This window comes from Podarcis pityusensis (genome assembly GCF_964106645.2).
Source record: "Podarcis pityusensis genome assembly, chromosome: 7".
Taxonomy (NCBI): Eukaryota; Metazoa; Chordata; class Lepidosauria; order Squamata; family Lacertidae; genus Podarcis; species Podarcis pityusensis.
Genome location: NC_138031.1, coordinates 20,935,683 through 20,948,977, shown reverse-complemented (window position 1 = coordinate 20,948,977; position 13,295 = coordinate 20,935,683). Strand labels below are relative to the sequence as shown.

The 13,295-nt window shown below is 43.0% G+C and overlaps 1 protein-coding gene across 1 annotated transcript in view; it reads right to left on the bottom strand.

The window, feature by feature from the left end:
• The window catches only part of ANGPT1 (angiopoietin 1), a gene marked incomplete at its 3' end in the record, with an annotated part of 146,321 nt that overhangs the window by 42,487 nt on the left and 90,539 nt on the right, over positions 1-13,295 (bottom strand). The window contains exon 4 of the mRNA XM_081012697.1: positions 7,613-7,845. Coding sequence (XP_080868823.1) covers positions 7,613-7,845 — 233 coding nt within the window. The remainder of the gene's footprint in view (positions 1-7,612; positions 7,846-13,295) is intronic.

The following is a 13,295-nucleotide window of genomic DNA, read 5'->3' as shown; positions in this document are numbered from 1 at the left end:
GTGCAACAATGCTCATATGTCCCTAGGTAGTGTTTTGTCTGGGTTTTTTTTACTGCATTCAAACTCTGACCCCCCTCCCATGGTATTCAAGGGGCAGATAACAAAGGACATGGAGGGGGAGAGGAAGAATTAAAATGTGAGACCAGATGGCAGAGCACAGCAACCAGCGACCACCACCAGCATTTTGGAAAATGGCATGGCCAGGTATTACTTACATTTGATGGGGAAAAAACCAAAGGTTAAAAAATGTTTTGATTAACAAGTATGCCCTGTGACATTTTAGGATGACATATCTAATATCATTCCAATAGGGGGAAATAATGTTCAACAGGTCAGTGTAGATCCAGCCCAAGAACAGCTGCAGTTGGTGAATTAGCCTAAACTGGGCAGAAGCATTCATAGCCACAAAAGCCACTAAAGACTCCAGTGATAAGCCCTGCAGAAAGAGGCAAGTCCTCACCTGGTGCCTAAAGAGATGGGGAGTGTTGATGCTACCTGGACCTCATGGGGAAGTGAGGACGATAACCCTGCTACTCCAAGGGCCTTCAGGTGGTTCCCTCACTGCAAGAAGTGAGGTTACAGGGAACCAGGCAGAGGGCTTTCTCGGTAGTGGCGCCTGCTCTGTGGAATGCCCTCCCATTGGATGTCAAGGAAATAAACAACTATCTGACTTTTAGAAGACATCTGAAAACAACCCTGTTTAGGGAAGTTTTTAATGTCTCATGTTTCATCATGTTTTTAATATTCTGTTGGGAGCCGCTCAGAGTGGCTGGGGAGGCCTAGCCAGATGGGTGAGGTATAAGTAATAAATTATTGTTGTTGCTGCTGCTGCTGCTGCTGCTGCTGTTACTGAGAAGGCCTTCAGCAAGGTACAGACCTCTCCAGCAAATGATACAGTAAATCAGGGGTCAGCAGACTTTTTCAGCAGGGGACCAGTCCACTGTCCCTCAGACCTTGTGGGGGGTCGGACTATGTTTTGAAAAAAAGAAGAAGAACGAATTCCTATGCCCCACAAATAACCCAGAGATGCATTTTAAATAAAAGCACACATTCTACTCATGTAAAAACACGCTGATTCCCAGACCGTCCGCAGGCCGGATTTAGAAGGCGCCTGGGCCGGATTTGGCCCCCGGGCCTTAGTTTGCCTACCCATGCAGTAAATTAACAGACAGAAATAAACAGCTACAGGTTTAATGGAGGAAGCTTCCCTAACCTGCCAAAATGCCTGTTTAAAGCACACAGTATCTGCTGACGAACGAAGGTGGAAGCCCTATGTTTAAGTTATGCTACGATACATAAAACTCACATTACCTATTAACGGCAGGATTCGTGACTCACAAGCTGTTGGCACTATATAAATGTTAAATAGTAGCAGCAGTAAAAGTTTTACGGAGGAATCTTAACGTCTTTTGTTACACTTAGAGGGAAAAGGCAACAGAGCTACTGTTACACTGCCAGATTAGCACATACTCTCTCCCTTTTATTATCAAGGAAAACATCCATTTGCTGCCTTCTTCACCTCACTTTTCTTTTGAGTCCCTAGCACAGCCCGATGGATGAGGCCCAGAGTTTATTGTTTTAGGCTGTTTATCTTGAAAGAAAAATCAAGGCAGCTTAGAAGTCAAACAGTGGGAAAATAGAATGAGAAATCGGAACAATAAAATAGGGTGCTGTTGGCTTCATTCATATGTTATCATCAGTCTGGGTTGCTGAAAGATTGCTCAGATAAAAAAGATTTTATCTTCCTCTGGGAAGCAAATTCCACTAAATAATGGCTAAGGCTATAAAGGCTTGCCAGTTGCCTTGAAGCTCTGATAAAGAGAAAAGGCAGAACCCGGAACAGCCCCAGTCTTGCTGAGCAAGAAGGCTTCTATGAGAAGCTCCCTGTGATATGCTGGTCCCAGGCTTTAAAAATTTAAACCAGCATATTGAACCTTACCTAGAAGAACTATAGCTAAAACAATTGTTTTGTAAAGGTAAAGGGACCTCTGACCGTTAGGTCCAGTTGCGGACGACTCTGGGGTGCGGCGCTCATCTCGCTTTATTGGCCAAAGGAGCTGGCGTTTGTCCACAGATAGTTTTTCCGGGTCATGTGGCCAGCATGACAAAGCTGCTTCTGGCGAAACCAGAGCAGCACACAGAAACGCCGTTTACCTTCCCGCCAGAGCAGTACCTATTTATCTACTTGCACTTTGACGTGCTTTCAAACTGCTAGGTTGGCAGGTTGTTTTGTAACCTAGGCCTAGCAGCTGATCCGATCAACAGATGTCACCATATTCTATCATTCCAGCTGGAGTGAATTGCATGCTATGATCGCTATCCAAGGAAGAATCCTACTATTTTTATGGTAGATGATTTATTTCCTGTAAGTCACCACCACCAAAAAGCACTTGCAGGAAGGAATCCAACAGGTAGAGGGTTTTTTTTGCTTTTTTTGTTTACAATCACACACATTCTCTACCTGCCGAATTTCTGGGGAAAAGTTTTTATTTATGGCAACAGAATATTGTTTCTCCAGCAGGGTAGTCATTGATTGTCCTCATACTCCCCCATCTATTATTTTAAATATTTATTAGGTTTTTTTTCTTACAAATCTGTATCTGTTTATGAAAAAATAAATAATTTTTTTTAAAAAAAGTTTAGTGCACACAGAAATTCAACAGGTGGATCATTTACAATCACACATATTCTCTATCTGTTGAATTCCTGCCTCTGATTGTATTACTAAACAATAGGGGGGAAATGGCAGGAATGTTTTATTGTGAAGAAGGACTACATGAAGAAAATGAAATACAAGCTTGATAACTCAGTTCCTTTTGTTTTTACATCCAATCAGGAATCTCAGCATGGTGTGGTGGAACAATAATTCCCTTACAGGTGCCTTTCCCCCAAAATAAAACTGGCATGAAAACTGAGCTGCCAAGCAATTGTGTTCCTTTAAGACTGCTGCATTTCCTCTTTCTTTCTCTTTTTTGTGTGAGCAACGAAAACCTTTGCCTTCTTGGCAAAGTTCCAATTTGTAATTACTCCAGGATGGAACTACGTTCTCTTGTATCCAAACGAAATGACTTCTGTGCCAAGAATTATCTTCCAGTCACTGCCCTTGTGCACCTCTATTCTATCTTCCCTTACTTGCTCCCCCCCCTAAACTGAACCCCCCTCAATGTTGTAACCCTTTCCTCCTCTAGGAATGTTGCTCCAGTCCCTTGATCATTTTGGTTACTAGTTAACAAGCAGTTTTTAGAGATTTAGATTCAGGTAGGTAGCCGTGTTGGTCTGACACAGTCGAAATAAATAAAAAATTGTCCAGTAGCACCTTATAAGCACATGAAAGCTTATACCCAGAACAAACTTAGTTGGTCTCTAAGGTGCTACTGGACATTTTTTTATTTATTTAGAGATTTAGGATATACTTCTTTAAGACACTTAGGTAAAGGTAAAGGGAACCCTGACCATTAGGTCCAGTCGTAGCCGACTCTGGGGTTGCGGTGCTCATCTCACTTTATTGGCGGAGGGAGCCGGTGTACAGCTTCCAGGTCATGTGGCCAGCAGAGCAGCACACGGAAATGCCGTTTACCTTCCCGCCGGAGCAGTACCAATTATCTACTTGCACTTTGACGTGCTTTTGAACTGCTAGGTTGGCAGGAGCTGGGACCGAGCAACGGGAGCTCACCCCGTCGCGGGGATTTGAACCACCGACCTTCTGATCGGCAAGCCCTAGGCTCTGTGGTTTAACCCACAGCACCACCCGCGTCCCTTAAGACACTTACCTAGCAGTAAATCTGGGAGACCAGCAAAGCCAATGTGGTGCACTCCAGAATTTGGTGACTGCAACTCCCATCAGCCCAAGCCAGCACAGCCAATCATCCACAACATCTGAAGTGCATCACATTGGCTACCCATGCTGCAGACATTAGTAGGTTTCACAGTTAAACCTGAAAGACCATAATAACCTAATGCTAGAAGACATGCTTCTACTTTGCATGCAGAAGATCCTGGGTTCAGTCCCTGGGATGTCCAAGCATGCCCGGTAGGGTTGCCATATTTTAATAAGTGAAAATCTGGACAGAAAAGTTGTTGAGCTTATTTCTGCAAAACAGCAAAGAGATTTTGAGCTTTCTCCTTAGGAAAATCAGCAAAAACAACACTGCCGACATCAGCTGCCATACATCCGGATTTTCCCAGACATTTAGCAGATTTTCCTCCAGGACACTGCTTGCGGCAGAAGAAAGACTTCTTTCTGAAACTTGGAGAGCCGCTTTCAACCTGTAAACCATTGTGAGTGATATAGAACAATGGTTTGACTCAGTATATGGCAGCCTCTTCGTGATCTGGCTTCATATCTAGGGCTTACATTGAAAGCTGAGCCTAGCTTGCCTCTCCTTCCTTGAATTTGCTCTGTAACTGGAAGTGGAGCAGTCCCATCCCTGTTGAAGGAATGCTAGAATGAATGGCCATTTACTCTCTGGCTGAGAAGAAAAGGGCAGCAGCAGTAAGGTATCCATGTACTGTAGGCTTCTTTATTACATTGGATTATGATCCTAGGGAGCAAAGTATATTGTGTGTTTTAATAACCACGATAATGCTGTGCCTGCACTTTTACTTTTTTTAAAACACCCTCATTTCACAGCCACTTTGGAACCTTTTTTTGGCTGGGAAGTGAAGCATAAATGCAAATAAACATTTGTGGGTATATAGTGATCTTTGATATCAGTTGCTGGGAAGCAACAGTGGGAGAAAGTTATTGCATTCATGTTCTGCTTTTGGTTTTTCTTAGGCATTTGTTTGGCTGCTGCGGGAAACAGGATGGTGGACTAGATCGGCCTTTGGTCTGATGTGGCAGGGTTCTTTTTAATGTTTAAATATGCACTAATTAATGTTTAATTATCATGTTTAATTTGCTAAGCGGAGAGGTTCAGCTGCAGAAGCTTGTCTGTTTTATACCTATTTATGGGGTGGGGTATAATTAATCACTTCAGAATTCCCAGTACCTTGTGCTAGACAAGATAACCAAGTCTGGGGTGTAGATAGAACCTTGCTGACTGTCACTCAGCAACAATGCAAGACTGAATTACTATACTCTCTTTTAAGGCCAAACTACATATGATATTCAACACAACAATTGATATATATATAGTCAACACCAGTGGTGGAGGACCAATCAGGATCAGAACTGCAGTGTGTGAGGAGTGGGGTTAACTTAGTCCTCCCACATTGCTTTCTCAATGAAAATCACCCTCACAATTTGGCATTATTTGGTTTAGAACGGAAGCTTCCAATATTTCCAATTCTGTTGTTGTTGTTGTGGAAATTTTTATACTCATTGAAATCCCACCTTTTACCTAGGAAATGTGCGTGTGCAAAGTTGACACAGTATTTCCTTAGCATTGGGATGCAGCTTTTTTCATGCTATAATAAACCTTGAGGTGAAGTGTGAAAAGCTGAATAGCACAGGATGGACACAGGAAGCTAGGCTGGAGGCTGGCACTTGTAACATTTCCTTGCATCTACCAGACTCCCTGTTGTTTTTGTCCATTGAGTTGGGAAAGATTGAGGGCACAAGGAGAAGAGGACAACAGAGGACGAGATGGTTGGACAGTGTTCTCAAAGCTACCAACATGAGTTTGACCAAACTGCGGGAGGTAGTGGAAGACAGGAATGCCTGGCGTGCTCTGGTCCATGGGGTCACAAAGAGTCAGACATGACTAAACAACAACAACCATACTCCCTAATGCATGGGGAAGGGCTGTAGCTTAATGACGGAACATCTGCTTTTCATGCAGAAGGTCCTAGGCTCAATCTTCAGGATAAGAGCACCCCGCCTGAACTCTCAGAAGCTGGTGCTGCCAGTCAATGTACTGACCTAGAAGAACCAATGGTCATACTCCATGTGTTCCTGCGTTGGTGTGAATAGATTCTGAATTGTCCTCATATGGAGTCAGGAACTTTCCTTTGATCAACCAAAGATTGTCCAACGCTAGTTTAGTAATTCTCATACCCCTGATAATAATGTGATATTATATATCAGAGGATGTTGAGAAAAGGCTGTGTCAAGCAAAATTAATTTTGATTTACTCAGTAATCTAAGATCTGACACAATGAATAAGAAATTCAAAACACAGTATTTACTGGTTCCGATGTAAATTAACCAATCCTATTACTAATCTAAGGATGCTTATCTTGATACTAGCATATTTCAACATTTCCTGACATTTCTAATCACATGTTGATATAATGAAGGATGTAGTGCTTTGTGGCTTTTCAAATATCTGTCAAATATGGTTGTTATATTAACCTAAAACTGACTTTTCCTGATTGCATGCTCGACTATTCAACAGTGATCGCGGACATGGGTTTGTGATCCCACTTGTTGGTGAGACTGTTGATCCTACTCATTACTAAGATTGTATAGTTCCATTCAAAGTTCAGCTAATGAGAGTCGAAAATTTCTTGTAGGTTGGTAAAGACAAAAGCTCTGATGCAGTTGCACTTGGACCTAAGTCACCATGATCCCTAGTGACAGTAGAGCCACCATGTCCCACCCCAGCAGAGACCTCTAACTTTCCTATGGTCACAAAGAGCACACCAAGTGGTGGTGCTCCATTTCAGGTCTGGAGGCTGCCCTTTCAATGATCCCTACTGGTTGGAAAGCAAATGAGACCCAGGAGAGGTTGACAGGGCCTAGAGAGATATAAAGGCTCTGCAGGAGTAGGGACTTTGTTATGAACAAGTGGTTGACTCTGATGCCTCCTGGGGATCTGTCTGTGATTCTGCAAGCCCTGTGTCCAGCCATCTTTGCTATGTGGAACTGTAGTGATCTGCTACTCTCGTCATCCTGGGTTTTGAACATGTACTTGGTTCACCCAGGTTGACCCAGGGTCCCTTCGACACCCCACTCTGTTTAGTCCAGCCTTTCCCAAGGCAAACACAAGTCCCAGCTCAGCCACGATTCTCACTGTTATGCTCCCTCAAGGGATTGTTCTGAGGATAAAACTTCCATGGGTGCTGCTTTAATACTAACATGTCAATATATGCTTGTCTAATGCATGTGTTATGAAGCTTATCCTGGAAATCTCTTGGCACTTACTAGTCCCACTTGGTCCATTGGTAGGACTGGTCCTGGTGGCTACCTAGCAAAATCCTCAAAAATGGGAGTCCAGTTGCTGTGCTTAGGCTTAGAACTCATCCCTGTCCCAACAATTCCTTAATCTGTCTTATTCACTCCTGCCCACTTAACTATGCTTAAGTTCTACTCATACAACACTTCTGTGAGGTCAGATGGGGACATGCAGAACTTGGGGGGGGGGCATCTAGCAACCCGCTGAATCATACCATAGTAAGTCTGAAAGTCTACATTATAATCTTAGGTGTTAAATTGGATAATGGCTTTACAATCCACAAGGAGGCCCCGTGGTCATTTGATTCTGAATGTGTTCAAGGAAGCCGGCCTAAGCAGGTATTTGGAAAATATAGCTTTATCCTCAGAATAACATGCTAATAGAAATCTGGGACAGAATTGACTCAATAAGTTGGAAGTCATTGTATTAGAGACATTCTGTGGAGAAATCCATAGCCACCCCTGATTTAATTGTTCAAGCATATGCCATCTTACCTCCTTCTTTAGAACAAAGACTGACTAAGTTGTGAACGGTGTCCATGAGCTCCAGCTGTTGTTTTTGCAGAATACTGTTATTGGTGGTTGCCTTACTCAGCTGCCTCTCCAGTTCTTGGATGATGTAGGTCTGGCGTGAAACCAAGCCTTGCAGGTTCTCTTTCTCCTCCTTCAATGTATCCAGCTCCCCTTTATGTCTTTCTTCCATTTCAAGGATTTTGTGTTCCAATAAACTAGTAGGGGCAAAACACATCAATACCACATCTTTGTTAGTGCTAGTGTATGGGAGTAGCTGGTTGGAGAATCAAGCAGAGGAGATGAGAGGCTGCAGGTCATTCATTTATTCATTCATTACATTTATATCCCGCCGTTCCTCCAAGGAGCTCCACGTGGTACACATGGTTGTCCATTTCATTTTGCCCTCACAACCACCCTGTGAGGTAGGTTAGGCTGAGAGACAGTGATTGGCCAAGGTTGCTGAGTGGGGACTATTATCTTAGTCTTCCAGTTCTTAGTCCATCACTGTAACTAGTACATCACGCTGGCTGTCTTTTATATGTGGAAGGGGCCCAAAGCCTTTGAGAACCAACCCAGCTCTGGAGGGTAGCCTCCCAACGATAGGAGTGGTTGCATCCGTCACTTTTGGTTTCTCGGTTTCTCAATTCCCCACTCTTAATTTCAGCTCTCCACATTTCCACATCAGTTTGCAACTTTTTATTTTAAAAAATCCTCATGAAAATGCATCTGCATTGAACTGCAACTTTCTCCTAAAATACACTTTTTTTTTTTAGGGGAGATTCCCAATACAGTGGGCAGCTAGCATCTGCAAAGAATAAGAGGATAAGGGGAGGAGGAGCGAAGGAGAAGCACACTAGCCCAAAGCTCACTTTATTATTACTATAAACTATAGTCAAGGCATGCCTGCCCATGAGGTGGGCTGAGGTCGCCACCTTGGGTGGTGGAATCCTGCAGGGCAGCACTTGTGCAGCAATGACCTCTTCTGGCAAGCTCTCGTGAGAGTTCTGTGAGATCTTGTGCGAGTTCTGTGAGATCTTGCCAGAAGAAGCCACTGCCATGTGACCTAGGCAAGTGAGGCTTCTGAGGGAAAGGGCACCTCACGTTTTGCCACAGGTGGTTAAACAGGATGGGTCCTCCCCTGACCATAGTTTATCATTACAGCAGAAGAGTCTACACTAAAATGCAGCACCGAGTTGCATTTAAAGTGTGATTTCAAGACAGTTTGGAGGTTACTGGCTGGAGAAACTGCAAAGGGAGCGGAAATGAGTTTCGAAAAGCCTAGTGAGCCCCTCATTGCTCCTCCTCAGAGGAGCAACATAACGCAGGCCTGTTTCTGGATAATACTGCTGACAAACATGGCCAAACCTTGACACCTGGCAACATACCATTGTTATAATGTGAATGGTTTCCTATCTGAAAACTAATATTTGGCTAAAGAGTAAAGGTGACTAGACTGAGTATGGCTGCATGGAAAATAAAAATACCACCCACCCACCCCCGTGCACATTTTATTACGATTCAGATTTCCAAGTGAGATAACATGTACAGCATACAGGAATATATTAAATATGTTTTTAGAAAAAGCAAGATGATGTAAGATCTTCTCTCTCTCTCTCTCTCTAAATGAGAGTGATACCCAGATCCTCGTGTGTCCCCCTTGCCCCCATAGTCTTTAGTTGTACTAGGATCCAAGGACATTTAAAGTTAAAAAATATCAGTTTCTCCAAATCTAGTTAATTTCTCTGTGAGGTGTCAGAGGAAATACAGCACCCTGACTGTTCTCAGATTGTAGAGTTATGTGAGGTACATAGCGTCTTTAGAGAACAGGGAAGTGAAAACCGACACAGCAAAGGTGATCCAGATAAAGACTATAATAGTTCATCCAAAGAGGAAATTAGTCACAAGCTAACATGATACTTCACTCTGCCAGAATTTCTTTCAGTGAAGTTGGCTTGTGCATGTTTGAAATTTATTTTCGTGGTGAATCAGAGGGCGTTCACTCTTCATTGAGAACTTCAGGCTAGAATAAGGGGATGGGGGAACCTTGGACCTGGGGGCAGAATGTGGCCTTCTCGGAGTCCCTCTCTGACCCTCAGTACTCTCTCCACAGACCCTTCTCAGGGTCACACTACTCAACACCCCAGATCCACACTCTCCTCCCTCAAGTGTTTGGGCCTAACCAGAATGTCCTTGAACTACAAAAATGCCTATTGCTTCCCTGACTGGAAAAGGGATGTCCGTATAGAAACCCCTGGATTTTGTGTAGTTGAAATGTCCAAAGTAAGAGTCTCCTCCATTGCGCCAGCCACTTTTCTCTCTGGCTCCACCCACCACTGGAACGGTTCTGGAAAGTTCCCCATGTGGGAACATGGTCCTCCTTATTATGGGATTTTTATTCCCACTCACACTCAGATCTTGCTCCCAGTGGGATAGGTAGCTCGGAGTTTGGAAGAGTTGCCTCTCCTTTTGAGGTAGGTCTCCAAACAGCCAAGGTTCTTCTATCACAAGCATCTTTACATCTTTCTCTGGAAACTACATTTACGAAAGGGTCACCGGCATCCTTTTTCTTGGCCTGCTCTCCTTCTTAGCCTGAAAGAGGAAAATATATGGCTTTTTCCCATTCCTCTCCCTGTGGGCACATCACTGCTATGGGCTTTGTTGGTTTCAGAGGAAGGAAGAGGGTTGGGGGACTGCAAATCTAAATAGGACATTTTCTTCTCCCGCTCACTCTTCTCTGAGGTGAGCACTATGAGCTCCTAAAAGCTGTATCTGTTCCTGATAATCTTCACTCACATCCCTAATCACCAGGTCTATCTCTTACAGAGATGATTGGGGAGCATCTTCATAAATGGATGTGCATTTTGCCCCAGAGTTCCACTGGACACTATAGCAATGGACTACTCGTGGTAGTCCAATATTAGCATCAAGACTCAGCATCATAAAACCACTCATGTGGTGCTGCTTGGAGGTTTTAGCATCAAAACCTTCCTGTTATAACAAGGAAGATGTAAATATATCCCATCTGCAGACCAGTCCTTTGATTCCGTATGCCAAAGATCATGCTTTTTATATCCACAGACTAACCAGTGGATTCAAGACTGCCAGTGATCCACGTGCTATCCAAGATTTAATTTGAAATTCCCCCCACATCCCTCTTAAGGCTTTTATTTCTGGATAACAGATCAGTGGCAGAGTGCCTTGAACACAGTTCATCTACCCAAAGCTCGGGATATAATAGTATCCATATGTTATTGTTTTTATTGACTATCACAGACATTCAATGTGGGATGTTACATATGATAAACATATACTTAATTAAAGCCATGGATCTGCTTCTACACTCTGGAGTAATATTTTTCTAGAAAGGAAAAGTAATGAAAATGAAACACAAATATGCTTTCCATTTAAATTATAAAACATTTGATGTACAAGAAACACACCTCCTAAAAGCATGACTTTTTGTCTCACAAAGTGAAAAGTAGGAGGGATTATGGATTAGAAGAACATGAAAAGAGCCTTGCTGGATCAGGCAAAAGGCCGATTGAGTCCAGCCTCCCTGCTTCCCACCATGGCCAACCAGATGTTTCTGGGAAGCTCAAAGCAGTTAGTGCAGTTCTTATTGTTACAACCACTTCTGCTTGGCTTTTCTAGGATGCTCATAAGAAAGCTGTCCCCCACATAGGTAAAGGTAAAGGGGCCCCTGACCATTAGGTCCAGTCATGACTGACTCTGTGGTTGCGGCGCTCATCTCGCTTTATTGGCGGAGGGAGCCGGCGTACAGCTTCCGGGTCATGTGGCCAGCATGACTAAGCCGCTTCTGGCAAACCAGAGCAGCGCACGGAAACGCCATTTACCTTCCCGCCGGATCGGTACCTATTTATCTACTTGCACTTTGACGTGCTTTTGAACTGCTAGGTTGGCAGGAGCAGGGACCGAGCAACGGGAGCTCACCACGTCACAGGGATTTGAACTGCCGACCTTCTGATCGGCAAGTCCTAGGCTCTGTAGTTTAACCCACAGCGCCACCAGTGTCCCCCACATACTGAACCCTCTATACACCATTTCTGCAACAATTTGTTTTTTGCTTTTCTTTTTTTGGTAGATCCTCATGAAAATACGCCAACATTTTAATGTGGTATTTTTTCCTAATACAGTCATACTTTGGTTCTCGAACAGAATCTGTTCCAAAAGTCCAGTCGACTTCTGTAAACGTTTGAAAACCAAGGCGCAGCTTCTGATTGGCTGCAGGAGCTTCCTGCACTCAATCGGATGCAGCGGGGAAACTGTGTCAGATGTTCAGCTTCCAAAAAACCTTCAAAACTGGAACACTCACTTCCGGGCTTGTGGCATTCAGGAGCCAAAAAGTTTGAGTGGCAAGGCGTTCCAGAACCAAGGTACGACTGTAACTATGTACAGTCTGTACGACTGTACAACTGTAAAAATTTGTGTATGTTTTGAAAAATATACACATTTTTGCAAGTGCTTTCCCCGAATCAAATGCATTTTTCTATGTTATTGTTGTGTGCATGTGCACTTTCACACACACTTTATCTTAGTATATGCATTTTTGTACACACTGCTTGGGTGAAGAGCTGCATTGCAAAATTCAGGAAAGCTTAAATTTCAAAGGATCTATGATGTACTGCTTCCTTGAGGAGGGAGGTTAAGTGGGGGTGTCTGTATATATCTGTTGATTTCCACAATGCAGCATGCTGTCTTGTTTGTTACCTCCCAGACAATATTTTACATAACAGTAAATTAATTCCCAGTAATGAGTCGGCCACGGGAGTTAGATTAGTGGAATGTTGCCTATGTCAAGGAAGAAAGAGAGATGGTAGCATTTTTAACCCCACTGACTGGGATGTTGTGGAATGAGGAAGCCTACAGATGTTTTACCGCTTAAGCAACAACACATCTGACCATTTATAGATGACTTCATGAAAGTCATGTCAGCTTCATGTAGTGCAATAAAGAGGCTGGGTATTTTAGATTTCCCCTTCCCGTTTATATTTACAAATGTGGTTTTGTATTAATTTCAGAATCAGTGTATAGATAAGGGAATCATACACACTGCCTTAATGATTTTCTCTGCAGAAATGGCAATGAAAACCATATTGAAGTGTTCAGAGTGGTATGCAGATCCAGAAAGGGTGACATTCTCAGTAACATGGTAATTACTTGTCAACGGTGGTCAGACCACTAATTTCATGTCTCCTTTATTTAGCTGCACAACAAACCTCACAATGAAACCACAGGCCTATATTTAGATGGTAGATCTCGAAGCCATGTTTAAAGGCAGAAATACCAGCAGAGAATAAAGTCCTGCTGTTGAGACCTTCTATCAGCCCTTTACTTCAGAGTTTGCAGGGCACACTGCGGCCAGCTCAAGACTTGGATTCTATTTATTTTAAATTTTTGATAAGATCAAGTGTTGGCATTTTTTTAAGGGAAACTAATTGCATGTGTTTTGTGAAATGCGCATTATAAAGTTCTTGAAAAAACAGATAGTAAAAAATAAAACCCTGCATATAAAAATGTGTTCATTGGGAGAAATTCACTCTAAAATGCTGATAAATTTTCACGAGGATTAAGAGAAGAAGAAAAAGAATTAGCAAATTGCTGAAAAATGGGGAGAACTCGATTTAATGTTGGGAAAATGAGCCTC